Source organism: Lithobates pipiens, unplaced genomic scaffold (genome assembly GCF_037356315.1).
Source record: "Lithobates pipiens isolate NorthernLeopardFrog02 unplaced genomic scaffold, aLitPip1_a1.2 Scaffold_8, whole genome shotgun sequence".
In the NCBI taxonomy this organism is placed as follows: domain Eukaryota; kingdom Metazoa; phylum Chordata; class Amphibia; order Anura; family Ranidae; genus Lithobates; species Lithobates pipiens.
The window spans coordinates 414480342-414504355 of NW_027507903.1; the positions used below are offsets into that span (position 1 = coordinate 414480342).

Consider the following 24014-nt stretch of genomic DNA (forward strand, 5'->3'; position numbering starts at 1 on the left):
CTCTTGATATATATATATATATATATATATATATATATATATATATATATATATATATATATATAGTTACATAGTTACATAGTTAGTAAGGTTGAATAAAGACACCAGTCCATCCAGTGCAACCTGAGTATACACATATACATACACACACACTATATATATATGTAATATAATGATATACAGTATAAATATGTGTGTGCAAAGGTGGGTGGGAATACCTAAAAAATCCTTGTCATTAGGTACAGGGTTTTAAACCCATGGCAGTAAGAGGTCATTCTTGGAGATATATATATATATGATACGATTATGCCAGCAGCTGCAAATAGGATTTATCACATTTGGATATTTTTGTTTTTTAAAAACCGGAAATTCCTGTTTATTTATGTCATCTGCATGGGATTGGAATATTGAAGTACATCTTCACTCCTTTAGTAAATCAACCTCAGGACATCATTGGAGAATATTGTTTTAAGCTGAATTGGGCATTTCTGATTTGTTAGCAGTTAAAGATGATATATAGTTTGCCTATGCTTGGAAAAGTAACAGGTTCATGTACTTACCTTCCACTCACATCAGCTATCTAACTTCACTTGACTGTAACAACAGTCATTTTCTGCTGGTTGTCATAATAGTTAATCTAACCAATTAAGTGATTGATAAAAATAAAAAAAAGAACAATACTGCATTTTGTGTGGCAGCTCAGTAATCAAACAAATATTGTCTAGTTATGGAAATAGCCTAAATTTGTTTCAGACAATTCATAAAAAAATTCATATCATGTGGTAAAGCGCTGCGCAAACTGTTGGCGCTATATAAAACCTGAATAATAATAATAATATCAATGAATAAATGAAGAAATCCTTAATATGTAATTATCCATTCCAAACTGTCAGGCATCCTGGATGACAAACCTTCTTTATATCTCATTTGAGTATTCATAAATGTCAGGTCTTCTGTTGGCAGTTAATAGGAATGTAATGTTTTTATTTTATTTTTTTGTGGCTAAGACTGGTGTTAGCGTGGGAGCTTGCAGTGAGATTTTTGTAGATAATTGCAATGCACATGACGTTCACAAGCATATCATTATAGACTCTTGCATGCATCAAATCCATAGGAGGGTGTGTGCTTTATAGAAGATGAATTATGTTGGCAATGTACAGTACTCCAGTGATACTGAGTGATGACTATTAGGTATCTAAGCATGCTGCTATCTAATTATATTAACAAGGTCCAGTTGGCTATAAAACAAAGTTGTCTCTGTTCAGTTTACTTTGTCTTGACGTTTTGGTTTGTTGTATTATAGTAAAAATTTATATACAATGTAATTACTCGTTATTGCTATATCTTTTCATAAAAATCCAGATTATAAGACTATGTGCTGCTGTTTTTTTGTATGTACAAAGTTTGGCATTTACATGATGATTTTATAATATCCAAATCAATGAAAATAAGAGAAAGTAGTTATTAGAACTGTTGTTGTTGTTGTGGCTGTTGTTGTTGTTGTTGTTGTTTTATTGCCCTAAAGAAACAAAGGTATGAGGTTGCAGTTGTCATTTTGTTTTTCACCACTAGATGGTAGCAGGATTTCTTCTGATGAAAACTGTTTGTAATACAAAGTCCGCTAGTAACACACTAAAGTGACAGCCAGTCAGGAAACCAGATCTGCCAAGCACATTAGCAAAGACAGAGCTGCTTTACTCTCTCCTACGTTGCACTCTTAACTTCTTGGCCTTTATCACATCATCATCCTACACTTTGAAATCTGTGACAATGGAACAGCAAAGAGCCCACCGTTCCTGGTACTGGCAAGTAACGGGTTTATTCTTTGTTTGTATGATGAACTTTGCTTCTGCACAACTAAAGTATACTTTACTGGAAGAATCAGAGCCTGGGAGTTTAGTAGGCAATGTTGCTAGGGACCTGGGATTAAACGCAGCAGGGATTTCTGAGCGAGGACTGCAGCTGGGAACTGAACAAAGCCAGCAATATTTTGCACTGAATCTGGAAAGTGGAACCCTTATAACAAAGCACAGAATAGACAGAGAAAAGCTGTGTGGCAACATCCCTGACTGTGTTCTGCCTGTGGAGATTGTCCTTGTAAAGCCATTGGAACTGTATCGCCTGGAGGTAGAGATTCTGGATATAAATGATAACTCTCCTGTTTTTCCAAACACGATACGTACGATAAAAATAACAGAATTGTCTGCTGTTGGTTCTAGATTTCCCCTAGAAAGAGCTCAGGATCCAGATGTTGGAATCAACTCTGTCACCTCCTATCAATTAGAACAGAATCTGTATTTTTCTTTGATTGTACAAAATCGTAAAAATGATAGGCCTTCTCCTGTGCTTGTATTAGAGAAAGCCTTGGACAGAGAACAGCAAGCAGAGCACACTTTGGTCCTGACTTCCCTTGATGGTGGCACTCCTGCTAGATCGGGGACTATGTTAATTTCCATTATTGTAATAGATAACAATGATAATGCTCCAGTGTTTGAAAGCACTTTCTATAAAATAAATATGAAAGAAAATGCACTATTAAATTCTCTCGTAATAAAACTGAACGCAACAGATAAAGATGAAGGTGTCAATGGTGAGATCAGCTATTACCTTGAGGATATCTCCTCAGAAGACATTGCCAATGTCTTTAGCTTGGATCATCAGACAGGAGAAATACGTGTTAAAGAACACATGGATTTTGAAAAACATCGTTCATATGAAATTTCTGTCAAAGCCCTCGATCATGGAGTACCAGCGATGGAAGGGCATTGTGTTATCCAAGTGGATATTGAAGATATGAATGACAATGCACCTGAAATTCTTATCTCTTCTTTGGTATCTTCCATTCCTGAAGATAGCCCAGTTGGGACCACTGTAGGGCTTTTAAGGGTAAAAGACCAAGATACTGGTAAAAATGGTGAAGTGCAGCTGAAAATATCTCCAGATCTTCCATTTTCTATTATGCATGTTCTAAATCACTATTCCTTAGTTACAAATGCATTATTGGACCGGGAACGTGCTAATCAATACACTATTGAACTCACAGCGACAGATATGGGAGTGCCTCAACTTACAGCACAAGCTGTATTTAATATAACTGTTTCAGATGTAAATGACAACCCACCAACTTTTGAAAGATCAGTCATGTACGTTGAGATCAAAGAAAACAACAAACCTGGGGCATTACTTTGTGCTGTCACTGCTTCTGATAAAGATGAAGGAGAAAATGCTCATATCACCTATTCCATTATTAACAGCCTTATCAATGGTTCACCTGCATTGTCCTTTATTTACATGGACACACAAAATGGAAACATTTATGCCCAGCAATCATTTGATTATGAACTTGCTCAGGTTCTACAGTTTACCATCAGAGCAGAGGATTCTGGGATACCAAAACTTGCATCTAACATTACAGTCTATCTTCATATTCTAGATGAGAATGATAATCATCCTTCAATATTGTACCCGAGAAACTCAAGACATGCTCCAGCACAGCAGTTGGTCCCAAGATCTCTTCCCCCAGGTTCCTTGGTAACCAAAGTTGTAGCAGTGGATGGTGACTCTGGTTACAATGCCTGGCTCACTTACAGCATAACAGAAGCCACGGACCTATCTATTTTTAAAATTGCTCTTCACACTGGCGAAATCAGAATGGCTCGAAGTTTCTTAGAGACAGATTCACCTGCCCAAAACGTGTGTGTTGTGGTCAAGGATAACGGAAAACCTTCATTGTCATCCACAACAACATTAGTCATATCTACTGAGACCGGGTCCTCTAAAGAAAGTCTCTATTCAAAAGATGTATTTACTGACACCAAACACAAGCCCGATATCACAATGTATCTTATCATAGCTCTGGCTTCTCTTAGTATAGTTTCAGTTGTTACATTAATCATTTTGTTGGTGAAATGTGTCAAAGGGAAGAACAAAATGGCTGACCAAGAGCTAAATCAATATATGGCACCATCACAAAAAACGTTACAGTTGAATTATAATAGCACTCTGAGATACGTAGAGGTTCCTGTTATGGTTGATGATCAGCACTCTAAGACTGGCTGCTCCACAGATTTCAATAGGGATACTTTATATATGATGAAATCTTTGAATTTCCCCCAGTTAAAGCAGCTAGTCAATGATAGTGAAGATGCAGCATCTGGGGAGTTCACTTGGAGAAGTCCAGCACAATTGAGATAGAAATTAATTTGTACTTGTCATATTTCAGATTACAGTGGTCTTTTTTATTCCTAGCTATTAAAGATAGCGCATTTAAGTCATTTGTATTATATGATTATATTATACAAAAGTGCTTTATTATGTTTAAAGCGCTTTGTATATTTATATATGTACAATATGTAGAGACTGTTACAGTACCAAATAAAACATATGATAGTATTGCCAGACATATTTTATTTGTGATTGCCAATTTTCTTAAATTTTTTTAAGACAGAAATCAAGAAACAAAGGTGAGAGGGCACACCATGTGCTGCTGCTGCATTTCCAATGTGACTTGATATGTTGTACAATCTGGTCTGCTCTGTGCCTTCAGATTTGTAATTTTTTTTCCGGTAGGGGGCAGCATATTTTACACTCACCAGCAACAATGTTTACTTTGACTTTTTATGATTGAACGTACTGTATGTGTTTGCTACAGCTTCAGTTGTGATGCCAAAAGATAATTTACAAACAAAAACACTTATTTTTTTTTAGTAAATAGGATTTACTGAACTAGCGTCACCATAATCATAAGTGGTTCTTTGGCTAAACATAAAGATGCACACTGCAAATTTATAATGACTGCTGTGATGGCCTATTATATTACAGACTTGCAGTTCTTTCTCATAGTATATTTTACTATAACATTTCTGATGTAATGTCATTGATATATGATACGTGCCAGAACGCTGCAAACATTTTTTTTAAATGTATAAAGCTTTAGTAACTTAGAAAGCACAGACTTTTGAATGAATACATTAATATATTTAAAATAAAAATGTTTACACCAAGAGGTGGCAGAATAATCTTTAAAGCTAAAAGTAACTTGTAAAACTTCTATTTTTGCTGTGTCGGACACCCTCCTCCCTAGTTCTTAGATGAGAGATCTGCTTCCCCACATTCTCTAGTAACAGAATGCACAGCTGACATTACAATGTAAACCCAGCAGATATTTCAAACAGAGTCCAGCTGGATATGCACATTTGTACCAGGGTGTTTAACAGGATATATGAATATACATTGGAGAGAAAGTATCTAAGCAATGGGCATCCAGATATCTACAGAGACTTGGAGATGGCAAATAGCTATTTTATTTCTGTGCTGTGCTCAGGACATAACCTCAGAGACTCTTTATTATTCTGTGATGGAGGAAGCAGACGTGGGGACATTACTTGGTAATGTAGCAAAAGACTTGGGTATACCATTAGTGGCTGTCTTTGAGCGCAGTATGCAACTGAGGTCCACAGGTAGCAGTCAGTATTTTGCTGTAGATCAGCAAAGTGGAAATGTAACTTTAGCCAAAACCATAGATCGGGAAAATGTGTGTGGCTCTAAGTTACACTGTGTTTTAGTTGCTGAAGTGGTTCTTGAAAGTCCTTTAGAACTCCATCGATTGGAAGCCGAGATTTTAGATATAAATGATAATTCTCCTACATTCTCAACACCTGAGCAGGTGATACAAATCACAGAGTTTCTAGCTTATCCTGGTGCTAGAGTTCCTTTAGAGGAAGCATATGATCTTGATCCAGGTGTTAATGGGGTAAGACAATATAATTTGAGTGGAAGCTCTTATTTTTCATTGTCTGTCAGGAGTCACAAGGATGGCCTACCTACTCCAGAGCTGGTCATAGAAAAGGCGTTAGATAGAGAAGAAAGAGGAAGCCATCATCTTATACTTACAGCTTTCGATGGTGGTAGCCCACCAAAATCTGGAACATCGCAGATTACTATCATTATTTTGGATTTCAATGATAATGCTCCTGTGTTTCGTCAGAATTTTTATAAAATCAACTTACCAGAGAATGTTCCCTTGAATTCTGTAGTGGTTCAGCTTAATGCAACTGATTTGGATGAGGGTCTCAATGCTGAAGTAGAATATGCTTTTGATAGTCGGACTCCAATCTTCCACAAACAGTTGTTTTCTTTAAATCCAGTCACAGGGGTCTTAAGTACAAATTCTATGTTAGATTTTGAAAGTTCTAAATTCTATGAGTTAACCATCAAGGCTAAAGACAAAGGAACACCGCAAATGGAAGGTAGCTGTCTTCTTCAGATAGAAATTGGTGATGTCAATGATAACTCGCCAGAGATTCTACTTACTTCTTTGTTGGGTCAGATTCCAGAGGATACAAATGTCGGGACAACTATTGGACTTTTCTCTGTGACTGACATGGATTCTGGGAAAAATGGAGAAGTTAAGGTTTTCGTCTCACCAGACATGCCCTTTAAAATTAAATCATTTAAGGATCACTATGCTCTAATTGTAGATGAGCCTCTTGACAGAGAAAAGACGGATCGATATGAGATTATTTTGACTGCTGTGGACATGGGGTCACCTGTTTTATCTTCACAAACAACAATAAAGCTCAATATTTATGATACTAATGATAATCCACCATTGGTTTTAAATCATGATTTAAATGCCTACATTCCTGAAAATAATGAAGCTGGTCATTTGCTTTATACAGTATCAGCCTGTGATCCAGATGAAGGGAACAATGCAATGATAACCTATTCTATTGTTGATAAACAGCTTTTTGGTTTGCCTATTTCATCATTTGTATCTATCAATTCAGCAAGTGGAGATATTTATGCTCAGTGCTCATTTGATTATGAACAAATTCATGTCTTAGAAATCATTGTTGAGGTTGAGGATTCTGGAGATCCAAGGCTGTCTTCCAATACAACTGTGTTTGTCTTTATTATAGATATGAATGACAACTTTCCCAATCTGTTATATCCTAAGTACACAGGAGATTTAACAACCAATTTAAACCTGTCAAAGGCCGTGCCAGTGGGTTACTTGGTAACCAAACTATCTGCAGTGGACTCGGATTCTGGCAATAACGCCTGGCTATCATACACATTTATGGATTCTTCTGATAACTTTCTTTTCAATTTATCCACTCACTCTGGAGAAATAAGAACTGTTCGAGATTTCTTACCAACTGATGAATCCCTGCAAAAACTTGTGCTGGCTATCAGTGACAATGGCAAGCCATCTTTGTCACTTACAGTTACAATACTTTTAGCATTAGACGGTAACTCAAATACTGCAACACTTAGTAACTATAATTTATTTTCTGCAAATAGGACTGACGTAACATTGTACCTCATCATTTCTTTGGTCATCGTTAGTTTGGCATGTCTTATAATGTTTGTTTTGTTGGTGGTCAAGTTTATAAAAAAGGAATTGTATTTGTGCCAGTACCCTTGTTGGTTTTTACATGAATCAAATTCTACAGACAGCCCTCAAACATTCCAGCCAACACTTGGCTTTAATATGGATGGAACACTAAAGTACATGGAGATCAGGTTGGATCCCTCCAATCCACAAAGTCAGTGTTATAGAACATACTTTACCCACTCTGAAAACATCAATCTTACTCTTCTGAAGCCTTTAACCTTTTCTCCGGTGAAAGATGTGGATAGCAATGCAGAATCTTTAGGCATCACTAGTTTAAGAGATCTAACTGAGGTGAGAAAATGTGTGTTTATTTGTATGCATGTGTTTAGTTTAAATGTGATGGATGAATTGTGATAAAAAATATCCGATGGGGTTGATTTACTAAAGGCGAATAGGTAATTCACTTTGCAATGTAATTTTCCCCTAAAGCTTAGTGAATGAAGCCCTGCTGACTTCCATCATTCAATCGTGTGCAAGCAAAAATGCTGGTATTTTTAGAAAAGTGGAACTGCACCACATTCATTAAGCTCTGGGGAACATTTTCAGTAAATTTGCCGCAAGTGAAATAAAAAACGAATTGCCTTTAGTAAATCAACCCGATTACTGTACTTGGTGGCAGCAATAGTATGCATATAGGCTGATGAATGAAAATAGGATGGCCGCACTCCCAAGTCAATGCAAAAAATAAGATTTATTACAGGACTATAAAAGCATGTACAAAAAGTATGACATAGGCAAATGGTAGGGTAAAAAAGGTGACGCGTTTCACACGCCTAGCATGCTTCATCAAAACCATGACATGTATAGGTTGATGATTGTTCTCTTCTCTTGTGTTTCAGTAAAGTGTACTGGACACTTGTGTTAGCTTTCTTGCACCAGCTTTGGGTGTGTACTGAGACTTTCAGCTAAACGTATTTATTTGTTTCAGGAAGGTATTAGGAGTAAATGCTGTAAAAATTATATTTATACTTAGGTCTATAGTGCCTGTGATTTCAGCACGTCTTACCGTGGCTCTATTTATTCCTATATTGTTATTAAAAAAATAAATCTACTGTAGGAGTTATTTTACTTTGTGTCCTCTTATCCCTGCCTATATATTAATACATGGCTGTATGGACCATTGCCTGTGTCTATTAGTATTGCTTCTTCAAACTATTGTTGAACCAGTGTTAGGTATAAAATACACAAGACAATCAGGACAGCATTAGATTGAGTACTTTAGGGAGTTGGCATCACTTTATTTCCTTCTTTTTTTTTTTCTGGTCAGAGATGTCTGAATGATAGTAGCAAGGTCATGTTTGGTAACTATATGAAAAGGTAGAGGGGTGCTGCTTAAATCAGATTCCAGATGTTTCCTCAGTGCCGAAATAAAAAAATAAAAAAACTTTTTATGATTTCCATAATCTGTATGATAAAATAGACTGTTGTAAATGCAGCATTGTTGAATTATTACTACCAACCAACAGTGAGGAAAGATTCAGATTATGTTATTGTATGTTATCGTTTTCACCTTGAGTACACCTATTATGGGCAACATAGAGAGGGTGTATTTACATTTGTGTGCTGTAAATTCATGTGGACGCTCCCTTGTGCCTCTGCACACCTGCATACCTGTGAGCATGTGTAGTAGCACAAATGACTCACAACCACTTCTTTGTGCAACTAATATTCCATTGTCTGTATGCCAGGGGGTTTCTATTTTCCAGCCTGTGCATAGCATTTTTTCATACAAATATATTCTATTGGTTAGGAATTAGACTGGCTTCAGACAGAGCTGTGTCTTATACAGAATAAGCAGTTCCTTTCTCCCATAGCTTGTGAGATCAGCTTAGGTCACCTGCTCACTTTAGACACAGGAGGCAATGGGAAACACGAATGGAAGAGGATTAATCTTCTAAACCTCTTATGTGTTCCATTGAATGTTCCACAAATGATTCCAGAGTATCAGCTTTTTATATGATTCAGAGCTAGCAATCCTTTCCGTATGATCCTGCTAGTGATGTAACTGAACTGAAGTTTTTAACTACTTCATCAGAAGACATGATATTATTTTACTTTGAATGTTTGACTGTATTCCCAGCTTGCTGGGTCTTCAAAGTAGCTGAGTCTTGGCAATACTTCAACACCTTGTATAAAGGAGCGCTGGGGCACTGTAGCCAGCATTCAGTGTGGTCGTTCAGCTCAATGTACTGATACTGCTTTGGGTGCCAAGAAACACAGGGCAATCCAAATGTCAGCCTATTACTTTGTTTTTACTTCTTTACCAACATGTGTTAAGGACATAAGATTGCTACATACTGTATATTATTGCGTTCCAGGAGAGTTTTCACTTTAATGATAAAAGAAAAAAAATTATATATATATATATATATATATATATATATATATATATATATATATATATATATATATACATACATACACACACACACACACTATCTATATATGTAATATAATGATATACAGTATAAATATGTGTGTGCAAAGGTGGGTGGGAACACCTACAAAATCCTTGTGATTAGGTACGAGTTTTAAAACCATGGCAGTAAGAGGTCATTCTTGGAGTTTCCAAAAAGATATATTAATAGTAAATTGACTCATAAAGCTCCACTCATAATGAAATCCACTTTTGGTGGGATCAATATTTTATTGTTTTAGGAACCCTTTTTTTTGTCTGGTCTTTACAAAAGCAAGCTTTCTTAAAGAGGGAGTCCACCTAAAAAAAAAAATGATTAAAAGCCAGCAGCTACAAATACTGCAGCTGCTAACTTTTAATAAATTACACTTACCTTTCCCGGAGTCAAGCAATGTCGGCAGCCAAAGCTGAGCAATCGATCGGCTCTCGGTTGCTGCCGGCACCATTCTCGGTGAGGGAATCAGGAAGTGAAGCATTGCGGCTTCACTTCCCGGTTCCCTAGTGCACATGTGCGAGTCACGCTGCTCTCCTGGGACCTGTGTGTTTCCCAGGAGACAGCGGGGGGTGCAGGAAGGGGCGTGACTCCCGCGGGAGTCTAATCCCGGAAGTGGGTGCAGATACCTGTATTATACAGGTATTTGCACAACCCTCCCCCCTGAAAGGTTCCAATTGTGGCACTGGAGGGGGGGAGGAATCAGATGAGTGGAAGCTCCACTTTTGGGTGGAACTCCGCTGTAAGCAAGCTTTTATTTCACTTCTGTCTAATTAATGCCATTCGTTTTCTGCAGTCTCTGATAATGTTAAACAACCATATTGTAGTATGTCCTAGGCCAATGTTTCTCGACTCCAGCCCTCAAGGTGCACCAACAGGTCATGTTTTAAGGCTCTCCATTATTTTGCACAGGTGATTTGATCAGTTTCACTGCCTTAGTAATTACCAAAGCTGTTTCATCTGAGGGAAATCCTGAAGACATGACCTGTTGGGGCGCCTTGAGGACTGGAGTTGAGAAACACTGTCCTAGGTTGTAGATGACATGGTAGAGCTCAAGGTAGCATCTTTTATTTATGGCATTAAAGCAACACTTTGGGGGTTATTTTTCTAAAGGCAAATCAACTTTGCACTACAAGTGCAAACTAAAAGTGCAAAGGGCACTTGAAATTGCAGTGAAAGTGCACTTGGAATTGCAGTAACTATAGATCTGCAAGGAAAATAAAAAACAGCATTTTAGCTTGCACATCATTGGATAATAAAATCAGCAGAGCTTCCTCTCATTTCAGATCTTCCCCTCAGATCTACAGTGACTGAACTTCCAAGTGCACTTTCAGTGCAATTTCAAGTGCACTTTGCACTTGTAGTTTGCACTTGTAGTGTAAAGTGGATTTGCCTTTAGTAAATAACCCCCATTGCTTTGCCCAAAACTAGTTTGTTTGGTACTGCTGAGATGCGTTCTACATCTTTAATGATAGGTCCACACTTTAAGACATTATTGTGCATTATAGCTTTAACTGTAAGGAAGTTAAACTAACATGATCTGCTATTTAACATATGTTTACGTTTAGACACAGCAGACAGAAAGTGGCTCATTAATATCTTGAGCAGCTTAGAGCGCTCTTATTTGTGCAGCGATCAATCACGATGCAGTAATGTCAGTTTGTGTAAATGTAAAGATTCCATGCATTACTGCACTCCAGAGACAGAGGCTGGTACATAGTCTGTGGTAAAATAATGACAGAACTCAGAGTTTGTGGAAAATGTTTTTGTGGTAAATCAGCAATGCATTATAATTAGTGAACCACATGTGTCATATTCAACAGATTTCTACAACATTACAGAAGTTCATATGTCAGTTTTTCTGTTTTCAATTTAATACTGAAGAATAAATGAATAGTTTGTCCTTGTTGCATCACTCAGATTTTTGTTCTTTCTATATACACTATATATAATCATAGTGTATCACACTAGGTCTATTAAGGTTTTTATTGAGGGTCCGCAACAAGCCCTTAGCACACAAAGTGGTGTGGTTTACCACACCACAATGGATAAGTAACGTGTGACTCAGCCATTGGATTTTTAAATTTTTTTGGAGATTGTGTATGAGTACACTGAATGTATTTAATATTATAAAATTGTGGTATACCTGACCTAACAACTTTAACCTTATGTATAGCATTGTAGAGAATATCGATCGTAATCCTCTGTGTGACAGATAGGAACACTTTTCTTGCTTATGCACTGAGAAATATATATATATCTATATCTAGATATATATATATATATATATATATATATATATATATATATATATATATATATATATATATATATATATATATATATAGATAGATATAGATATAGATATAGATATAGATATAGATATATATATATATAGATAGATAGATAGGTAGATATAGCTATCAATATATAAATATGGCTATGCATAACACATGTGAAATTGTGAAATGCTAGATTTATTTATTTTTATTCAGATAACTGTTGATTGCAAATGAGACCCTGTCTAAGATCATCCCCATGAGATGCCCAGTTAGAGGGTTGTGACAAACCTTTTAATACTGACAGGGGTGCTTACAATAGTCATTGTTTGTTTATTTATGTAAAGCCTTTATCCCAAATGGAACACTGTTGCTATAACTGCTTAAAAAGTGGTGTCTGGAGTTCGGCTTCAATGTGTTAGTGTATATAAATCTGCTTGTCCATCTAACACTCAACTCCCCCCAGACTGATAATGCTGCTGCCCAAAGGTGTCTCTGTTGCTCCTTCATCCAGAGTGGGGACACTTTAACACAGAAGCTGTGTTATTGGCCAGATCACAGTGGGGAAAAGGACTAGAAAAAAAGAAACCAAGGCAGCAATCACATCTAATGATTAGTAAGCTGCAATATATTACATTTTTGGTTTTGGGTTTAATATCGTTTTAAAGGCCAATGTGTCCCAGCATATTTAGGGGTAGGATTTGGGTTAAACCAACCCTTAAAGTAGCCATGATTAAAGTCTACCCACCCAAAAATTTGGTGGATGAAATGGGAGAGGTTAGCAGCATCCTGGGGTCTGTCACGATAATGTTGGTAAGTATGTGTACACAGCAGACACATTTTTCTCTGCTGCACTGAACATTGTATGATGATCATCTTTAAAAATGCAATGATGTGCCAATAGTGTATATATACAGAACACCAATTAAGGACACCATTCTGTTTCTTTTTCAGCACTCTCAGCCGAATGCAGACTGGCAGCTCACTCAGGGCCAAAGACCGGGACCAAGTGGGTGAGTAATCCGAATGTTTCATTTTCTATTGTAGATGTATCTTAGTTTGAAAAGTTAGTTTTTTTTAAAAAAAAGCTGAACAAATATTGTCTAACTTGATCTAATTAAAGTGGTTGTAAACCTCAGACAAGAAATATGAACAAAGCACATCCCTCTATAGTGTGTATTTGTCTCTTCAGAGCATTAAGGGGGTTGATTTACTAAAAGCAAATCTATTTTGCACTACAAAATTACAAGTGTAAAGTGCGATTGAAATTAACTTGAAAGTAAAGTCGATGTACATCCGAGGGGAACATGCAAGGAAAATAAAAAACAGCCTGCACATGATTGGATAATAAAATCAGCAGAGCTTCCCCTCATTTCAGATCTACTCCTCAGATCTACAGCGACTGCACTTCCAAGTGCACTTTCAGTGCAATTTCAAGTGCACTTTGCACTTCTATTTTGAACTTGTAGTGCAAAGTGGATTTGCCTTTTGTAAATAACCCCCTAAGTGTAATTTCTGTGTGCTGCTTTATTCCTCTGCTATTTAACAAATTAAGAATAGTATGGACTCTCCAAGTGCAGACATAAATCATAGATCAAATGCACATATTCGCCAGCACACCACGGATCACTGAATATTGCCCAAAACCTTTATGGAAGAACAATCACATGACAATGGACTCAGTGCAATGTTTCAGAGCAATGCAGGACCCCTTCATCAGGCATGTGATGAAGGGGTCCTGTGTGGCTCCAAAGCATTGTGCTATCGTCCCTTGTGATGTGATCATTGTTAAATAAAGCTTTTGAATATGTATATTTGATCTGTGATGTTTCCAATTCCAGTTGGTTGTTGCTTCAGCTCTTGCTACTTCTAAAGCTTTATTCAGGAACATGTGTGATGGGAATACCAGGTACACAAATTGGATGCAAGCAGTGACAATTTCGCTGCAGTGCCCCGACTGTATGTATCTGCGTAGTTTTGATATTGATAATTGGCTCTTGATCACTGTAGGTGATAGGGTTGTATTAATATTATGAGGATTGTATCTCTCAATATCCATTAAGAAGTTCTAACAAATGCTGAAACAACCCAGTCATCATGTGCTATTTCTTTATTTTATCGTTTTAAAGCATGGAGCTTGATGTTGCCCTAAACACAATAAATATACAGGTCACACACTGAGGGAGAGAAGATGAAGGGACTAATGTACAAGTCACATACAAGTGGGGGGGGGATGGAAATGAATCGCTTCAGCCCCGGAAGCGATTTTACCCCCTTCGCACTTTTACCTTCTGCAATTCAGCACTGCATCGCTTTAACTGACAATTACGCGGTCGTGCGACATTGCACCCAAACAAAATTGACGTCCTTTTTTTCCCCACAGATAGAGATTTATTTTGGTGGTATTTGATCACCACTGCGGTTTTTATTTTTTTGCGCTCTAAACAAAAAAAAGAGCTACAATTTTTTAAAAAAATGCATTATTTTTTACTTTTTGCTATAATAAATATCCCCCAAAAATATATTTAAAAAAAACATTTTTTTTCCTCAGTTTAGGCCGATATGCATTCTTCTAAATATTTTTGCTAAAAAAAAATCGCAATAAGCGTATATTGATTGGTTTGCGCAAAAGTTATACCTATACTAGTAATGGCAGTGATCTGCGATTTTTAACAGGACTGCAACATTATGGCGGACACGTCGGACAATTTTGACACATTTTTGAGACAATTGGCATTTATACAGCGATGATTACTGTAAAATGTCACTGGTAGGGAAGGGGTTAACACTAGGGGGTGATCAAGGAGTTAATGTGTTCCCTAGTGTGTGTTCTAACTGAAGGGGGAGAGGAATGTGTAGGGGAAGAGATAGATGGCTTTTCATACTCTGTATGAACAGACGATCTGTCAGAGATTTAGAAAATGATCGGTGATCGTGACCGCTGGGCACTCGCATCGGCTCCGTGGGCGAGCAGGGGGCACGCGCCCCTAGTGGACAAAAGCAGAACCGATGTAATATGACAACAATTTGCGCAGTCGAGCCATGTTGCTGCAGTATAACTGCGGCGGCTGGTCAGCAAGCGTTTAAGAGGCTAATGAACAGATCTGCCGGATAAGGAAGGTGAATGGGTTTATATACAGGTTACATACAGAGACAGCATAGAGATCATATACAATGCCGTGAAAAAGTTTTAATACCCCTTGAAATTTTCCACATTTTATCATGTTACAATCAAGAACGTAAATACAGTTATTGGGATTTTATGTTACAGACCAACACAAAGTGGCACATAATTGTGAAGTGGAAGGAAAATGATCAATGGTTTTCACATTTTTTTACAAATAAATGTCTGAAAAGTGTGTCAATACTTTGTAGAACCACCTTTTACTGAAATTACAGCTGCAAGTCTTTTTGGGTATGTCTCTACTAGCTTTGCACATCTAGAGAGTGACATTATTTGCCCAATCTTCTTTGCAAATTAGCTCAAGCTCTGTCAGATTGGATGAAGAGCGTCTTTGATAAGCAATTTTTAAGTCTTGCTACAGAGCCTCAATTGGATTTAGGTCTGGACTTTGACTGGGCCATTCTAACACAAGACTATGCTTTGATCTAAACCATTCCATTGTAGCTCTGGCTGTATGTTTAGGGTTATTGTCCACCTAGAAGGTGATCCTCCTTCCCAGTCTCAAGTCTTTTGCAGACTCTAACAGGTTTTCTTCTAAGATTGCCCTGTATTTGGCTCCATCCATCTTCCCATCAACTCTGACCAGCTTCCCTGTCCCTGCTGAAGAAAAGCATCCCAACAACATGATGCTTCCACCACCATGTTTCACGGTGGGGATAGGGTGTTCAGGGTGATGTGCAGTATTAGTTTTCTGCCACACATTGCATTTTGCTTTTAGGCCACAATGTTCAACTTTAGTCTCATCTGACAAGAGCACCTTCTTCCACATGTTTGTTGTGTCCCCCACATGGCTTCTCATAAGCTGCAAATGGGACTTCTTATAGCTTTCTTTCAACAATGGCTTTCTTCTTGCCACTATAAAGGCTAGATTTGTGGAGTGAACGACTAATAGTTGTCCTGTGGACAGATTCTCCCACCTGAGTTGTCGATCTCTGCAGCTCCTCCAGAGTAATCATGGGCCTCTTGGCTGCTTCCCAGATGAATGCTCTCCTTGCCCAGCATGTCAGATTAGGTGGACAACCATGTCTTGGTAGGTTTGCAGTTATATCATATGCTTTCCATTTTTGGACGATGGATTGAACAGTGCTCGGTGAGATGTTCAAAGCTTGGGATATTTTTTATAACCTAACCCTGCTTTAAACTTCTCCACAACGTTATCCCTGACCTTTCTGCTGTGTTCCATGGCCTTCACGGTGCTGTTTTTTCCCTAAGGTTCTCTAACAAACCTCTGAGGGCCTCTCAGAACAGCTGTGTTTATACTGAGATTAAATTACACACAGATCGACTCTATTTACTAATTAGGTGACTTCTGATGTCAATTGGTTCCACTAGATTTTAGTTAGAGGCATCAGAGTAAAGGGGGCTCAATACAAATGCACGCCACACTTTTCAGATATTTATTTGTAAAAAAGTTTGAAAACCATTTATCATTTTCCTTCTACTTCACAATTATGTGCCACGATGTGTTAGTCTATCACATAAATCCCAATAAAATCCATTTACGTTTTTGGTTGTAACATGACAAAATGTGGAAAGATTCAAGGGGCATGAGGAGCAAATAGGTTAAAATACACACTGTTCTATTGATTTTATACTTCATTAGAAGCAGGTATATACAGTATTTACTAGTACAGGTACATATTTACAAGTGAATAATAATGAAAATATTGTCCTTAGAATGCCTTCTGTCCCCCATTATAAAGAAAAAAAAAGGTAATTGATGATTTTTAACTGCTTGGCCATTCAGGCAGTAATAGAAGCCAGAAATTCCAACTTTTTTTCCCGTTTATCTTTTAGGCTCCATTCAGATCTTGGCGCATGGGGGCGACAATTGCAGTAAAATTGCACAAATAGAATCGCAGAATGCCCATCCTGCGATGAAGCTTGTGTACTTCTTTTGGGTGACAGGCGTCCCAAGATTCTGTTGGCGTGATTTTACCGCGATTGTCACCTGACAAACTGCGGAAACATCACGCCGCATTTGAGGTGCTATTGAAATTGACAGTCAATGCACCGGGAACACACGGGCCTCCCACAAAATGCCGCTATTGCGAATCGCAGGCAGAATCACATTGAATCTGCCCACGATTCGGAAAACAAAGAGATGTGAACGGAGCCTTAGACACCTGCCCATGTAAATATATAGACTTAAATTCAAGAAAAAAATAAAGGTTACATGAAAAATAAAAAATATATATACTTGCTACTTGCTGCATCAGGGTGAGGGTGATTCTGGGAAAGCTGAGGATCCCAAATTATGTGAGAAGGCACTATTGCTCAGTGCTAGAACATTTTCTCCTAATATTTGACATCAGCTTTCCAGGGACCCCATTTAAAGCCCATAGACATCGATGGTGCATACAGTAATTGGCCCAGGGTGTATGGTAAGTGTATATATATTTTTTATTATTATTTACTTAAATCTACCTTTTTACATGTGGGGTGCTAAAAGATAAGAATAATAGACACCAAGAGATACTAGGCAGAAATTGATTCATGCAGATTATATCTTTACATTTGGCATACATATTTTGGATTACATTCTACAGATATTCTACATGAACAACTGAACAAAGACAGCATCCAAAACTAAAGCCTGGCACACACTATTATTTTTATTTTTTGCATTCAACCCAGCAGGCTGAATGGAATAAAAACTGAAGAGCGCAGGAGGAGCTCTCTGTACTAAATATGTGAAGTTAGAACAGCGACCTTCCCTGCTGAGCTATTGTGTTGTGTCAGGTGGACGGCCTCCCTGCCAGAACACACTGCTCAGTGCTCTCAGCCATTGGCTGCCACTGCTGATCGGATGTCGATCGGCAGACATTTTTTAGTCATGCCCCTTCAACAGAAGCCAGTCAAACGGGCCAGCTGCCGTACACACGGGCCAAATGTCTGCCGGTTTCTTTTGAACCGGCCGATGCTGCTCGATGTTCGGGCCGTGTGAATGGCCCTTTAGTAATGGATTGTGTTAATGGGCTTTTTTTCACTTAAAACAGGTTTTGCATTTCTATAAGTATATGGGAATGCAAAACCCATTGGAAATGGTGAAATGAAGGTCAGATTGTGGTCAACTGCAGGTCAAATGAATTTATCAGTGATTACTGAATTTCAAATCGATATCAAATGTATACTATCATCACAAACCCAAAGCCTGTCAATATATGGTAATTATTAGATGTTTTGCTTAGAGATGTGAATAAGAATCAATAATCGATGACCAAGAAAGTATACAGAGTCAATGAAAGTACCTCCACGGTGCTTGTGTTTATATTACAGCATCATGTCTACAACTGTACATATTTTGGTCTGCAAGCTTGGTCAAGGTTTTAAAGGTTTCAAAAACCACTAACACACACACACACACACACACTGTCTCAGACAAATTGTGGCATCTTATTTTAGGGTCCCATGCAAGGCCAATAAGCAGCTGCATACCTTCTCACACTTGGCGTGTTTCTTACTGGAAAATGTCTTGTCATCTCTTTGTAGAACACAACAGCCCACAGAAGAACCTGGAGTGTGGCCAAATAACCAGTTTGAAACTGAGAGACTCCAAGCAATGATCCTGGCATCAGCAAACGGTCAGTTTCCATGACAGAAAACACAAGAACTCTTTGATCCTGCTGATTTTGTTCCAGTTAGAAAACAGAGAACAGTTACTGAATTTAAAGCATCCGTGGTATTGTGCTCCCTCTAAAATTGTATAGCTGTCAAGAATGACACGTTGGCTTCTCATTTTACTGTCAAGCATCCATTCTTTGACAGCAATTGTACCAATTTTTGGCAGATGGAAAAAGTAAAGAGAATTAAGCAATTTTTAAAAGCTGAAGTTCTATTTTTTGGGGGGAGATGTAACACCTGACACAATAGTTAGCTGTATTTGTGTGTATCCTATGACCTTCGCTAAAAATCTTCTCCTCAGCACCACCTGCTCTGAATGGCTGCCTTCTGGTGCTTCATGGGTTAACATCTGCCGCAGTTACAGAGAAAATGTGCATCACCCACCCTTTTCTGCCCTCTTTGCCATTCACAGAACTCATTATGCCATTCTCCCACAATGTATTGCATTCTATGAATGGGCAGTGGAGATCCTGTCATTCAATTACTCCTCCTCCATTCACAGAACATAATACAATATGGAAGTATAATAAGGTGAGTTCTATGAAAGGCAGAGAGTGCAGTAGAGGGTGTGTGGGTGGTGCAGCTTTTCTCAGTAGCAGTGGCTGCAGTTAACCCAAATACCCAAAAGACAGCCACTCTGCGCAGAATCCGACAGCTGTGAAGGAGGCATTGAGACTTTTATCAGAAGCAGACGCTTGCAGGTAATGGTATACAAACCTTTACACATAACTTATGCATGTGGTGCTGCATCCCTAAAAAATACTAAATGTGAGCATTTATTTTTTTATGATTGTATTTTTACCACAATTGGTTAGTGGGTATTCAATTGTATGTTAATTTGCTGAAAGTGACATGTCAGCATGGGGTCAGTTACACATAAATGTATGCCTTCTAAAAGAAAATGTCATTTACTTACCTTTCCAGCAGCCCATATCTGTAGTTGCTTCGCTGCTCCCTGACATCTGTCCGCGCAAAAGGCCAGATTGATCGAATATCTATTTCCACCTCAGGGGTTCCTTGCGCTGGCTTCTATGTACTGAATGTGTGATGGGGGAGCAGGCATTTCACACACCTAGAAGTGGGGTTTACACACACAAACTGGGGAGCGGTGAGAACAGGTATATTTCTATATGCAAGTTCAGACAGGGACACGTGAAGTACCTAGTCCATATGGAGCCTATACCTATTCAAATTTTCATGTGGCCCTGTCCCTAAAGGGTCAAAATAATGTAAGCCCATGCTGTAAAAAAACACTCTCTATACTTATCTGGTTGTTGTAATCTTTTGTAATGTGTGGAACACCTGCTGTCTTGCCACACTGTGTGGTTCCTTTAGCTGGCTCATGTAGTGTTGTACAGTATAAGCCAGCAGGAAGAACCACAGGTACAGGCATACCCCCACTTTTAAGTACACAATGGGGTTTATTTACTAAAGCTGAAAAGTGGAAAATCAGGCTCACTTCTGCATAGAAATCAATGAGCTTCCTGGTTTTATTACCAAAGCTTAATTGAACAATCTGGGGTTAGAAGCTGAAGTGAGCCTGATTTTGAACTTTCTAGCTTTAGTAAATAAACCCTATTGTGTACTTAAAAGTGGGGTATGCCTGTATTCCACACCCCCAGAAGTGTCTGGTAAATATACAATATATACGCAAATGTGTGTGGCTTGTGCTAAGCAAAATAACTTGTAAGGATAAATACCCAACAAAGATCCCCCCCACCCCCTTCGGATCAGGATAATAGAAGAGGGATACACTCTAGTCCTGACCTACCCCCAGTTTTCTTTTGTTTTAGATAAAACGTTCTTTCTTTTTAAATATCAGCACAAGGGACAGTATTTGCATTTATTCTAAAGTGTTGTGCTGGTGCTAGCTGGCATAGTTGAAGCCTTCTGTCCTTTTTCCCCTCTCATACGCTGTAGCCATAATCTTTCAAAGCTGCAGGGCTTAACAAAACTGAAGGACCTGTCACAGGCACTCATGGAATCTCACCCTTTCCACCCATCTCCTCTATTTATGTACTATAGCTTCCATGAATGAAAAGCACTCTATGAATGATGGAGGCAGACCTTTGATTCATCTGCTCGTCCTCCATTCAAAGATTATTTTTAATTCATCTAACATATAGTACAGCTTCTATAACTGGAGGAGGGGGCAGAAAGGGTGGGTGCCTGTGACAATTTAATCTGCATTAATAACCCCCACAGCACCTTGGTTGTGACTATACATTACAAATAGGGAATTTACATATAGGGAATTTCCTTGTTAACTGGAAATTCCCTTAAAAATGCAGTAGTTTCATTTGTTATAATGATACTGCTGAAGAGTTCAATAAAAAAAAAAAAAAAAAGGTTTGATTCATTCTTAAATACATTTTGGAACAAATGCTTACAAGCTTCCAGAGAATAATGAATATGCGTAACTAACTTAATTTTGCTTTACATATTCAAATTGCAAGTTTGTATATCTAAGTCTGTACAAACATATACAGGGTGAAGAAGGGTTATGTAATGTGCTATCTACTTGCTAAGCTGAGTTAATGCGTTTGAGCTTCTCTGCACCTATTATACCCTGTGGGTGGAAATCGGTGTAATGTGATAAAATATGTGCATCTATTATTGCTGGTAACTCAGTAAATGATCTCCTCCAAGTGGTAGATTACATCATACAAAGTGATATAACTGTGTTAGAATGTTAGCTGGTTTCTTGGATATTATGTTAAGCTTTCAAAATAAATCAATGGTTGGTAATTTTAAGGGCATATCATAGGCTTTGTAAAGCTATCCTATAAAGGTTCATTGTTATTGATCTGGAAGATGTGAAATGTATATGGTATAGTGTTACCATAAAATTAACCTGTAAAGAAAGAAAACTCTAAACTGATATCCTTCTGAAAATGTGTATTGCCTGTCTGTTCCTCTAAATTCAATGCATTTTGAGTCCATAACCATAAGTCCTGAACCACATGCTTTTTCTAGTCCATGACTGAGAAAAGTATTAAAGAGATTACATCAACTTGACAATCAGACAACTGACATTAACAGAAAAAAAGGGTGACCAATTTGTTTCTTTCAGCTTATATATTCTTTAAATTGTTTCAGTAATTCAATTACTGGCATAAATGAATTTAATCCCTGGTGCACAATGCAGTGATTTGGCATGCCAAATTGGTGGCTATTGCCAGTAATGGTACCATCCGAATCGGGGAAACGCTACATTTGTGGCGCCGCACCGATACTCATAAATTGTTTCTGTACTACTTTTGGCGACTTCGGGGTGCGATTTCAATAGACATCTGTGGAGAATCCCACGCAGATGTCTCTGAAATTGCCCCCAAAGTCTGGACTGACATGTGGGAATAAAATTGTGTGAGTTCAGCTGAACTTCATTCCTGCTGTTAGTGTAAACCTAGGCTCAAACCCAGTTGAAGGCTCATGCCTTTTTATCTGCTTATAGTTCTGTACCCAAAATGTACCCAATTATGTTTTGGCCTTACTCTTCAAGTAAAAATGCTACTTCTCTCAATGCCAATGTACTAACTACACCCCTCAGCACAATTGTTCTCACATAGACTTGTATGGCATAGAAGGGGAGGGAGTATCACATCAGGTGTGTTACTGACAGCTGACTACTTGATGCACTAGATTTAAAACCTGTGGCAATTTAGCCACTCTATACAACAGAGGTTAGTAGTACAATGTAGGTTGTTAGTACAATATCTGTTAGACTGTATATTCTTTTCTGTGACTTTAATTAGAATCTTAGAATCTTTGACTGCAGTCAAATTTTAAAAATAATACCCAGCTGTCTTTTACATATAGAGATCCTGCTGTAAACATAATGTTAGTTTTAATAAGTTTCTAGTGATAAAGGAGTTATAAAAAATGCACAGCACAAGCATTTAGGATTCATTTAAACTGCACTAGACTACCAGGATTGCGATTTACTTACTATGCTAAGCAGCCAGGGTCCAGCTGTCTACCTACATTAAGTTTCCAGGTATTGTCTATTAACATACTAAACTAGGTGACCAAGAAATGGATAAATACTTCCTACACAAGACCACTAGGGACTGGATAAATACTTCCTACACAAGACCACTAGGGACTGGATAAATACTTCCTACACAAGACCACTAGGGACTGGATAAATACTTCCTACACAAGACCACTAGGGACTGGATAAATACTTCCTACACAAGACCACTAGGGACTGGATTAATACTTCCTACACAAGACCACTAGGGACTGGATAAATACTTCCTAAACAATACCACTAGGGACTGGATAAATACTTCCTATGCAAGTTCACTAGGAAGTGGATAAATACTTGCTACACCAGGGCACCTGAAACTGGCGAAATATAGTACATACTACGTAAGGCCAAGAGGGGCTGGGTAAATACTTACTACATAAGGCCAGCAGTAACTGAATAAAAACGTGATACACAAGACCATTAGGGGCTGGATTAATACTACTACTACATTAGGCCACCTAAAGCCTAGTACACACGGGCTGAATGTTGGGTGACATTGGCCGGTTAAAAAAAAACTGGCCAACATTCTGTCTGTGCGTAGGGCAGCCAGTCCGACAGAAGCCAACCATTCGCCCGGGTTCTGTCGGACATGCATGCTGGATAACCAGCAGACGACCAGCTCCAGATCAGCACTCTCAGTCAATGACTGAGAGCGCTGACTGGAGTGTTATGGTGGGGGGGCACGTCCCGGTCAGAACACAACAGCTCAGTGGGGGAGATCGCTGTACTCACATCGAGTTGTTAGTACAGCGGCTCTGATCAGAGCAGTTAGGTTTTTTTCATTCAACCCACTGGGGTTGAATGGGAAAAAAACGATAGTGTGTACAAGGCTTTAGACTAGCTAAATAAACTTACTACCCAAAGCAACTAGGGAATTAATAAATGATTACTACAAAAAGCCAGCAGGAACACTTACAAAACAAGGCCATTAGGGACTGAAAAAATACTTACTATACAAAGCCACCTGAGACTGGCTAAATACGTAATACACAATGCAACAAGAGAATGGATCAAATGGAGAACTTGGTAAATTCTTACTAGACAATGCTACTAGAGACTGGATAAATAATTAGTATACAAGGCCACA

The 24014-nt window shown here is 38.2% G+C and overlaps 1 protein-coding gene and 1 pseudogene across 1 annotated transcript in view; both read left to right on the forward strand.

Moving 5' to 3' along the window:
• Positions 1 to 24014, forward strand: part of LOC143962191 (protocadherin gamma-B5-like) — a 293876-nt gene that overhangs the window by 265024 nt on the left and 4838 nt on the right. Inside the window, exons 3-4 of the mRNA XM_077471522.1 lie at positions 13041 to 13099; positions 18763 to 18854. Coding sequence (XP_077327648.1) covers positions 13041 to 13099; positions 18763 to 18854 — 151 coding nt within the window. The remainder of the gene's footprint in view (positions 1 to 13040; positions 13100 to 18762; positions 18855 to 24014) is intronic.
• Positions 1806 to 5003, forward strand: LOC143964442 (protocadherin gamma-C5 pseudogene; annotated as a pseudogene).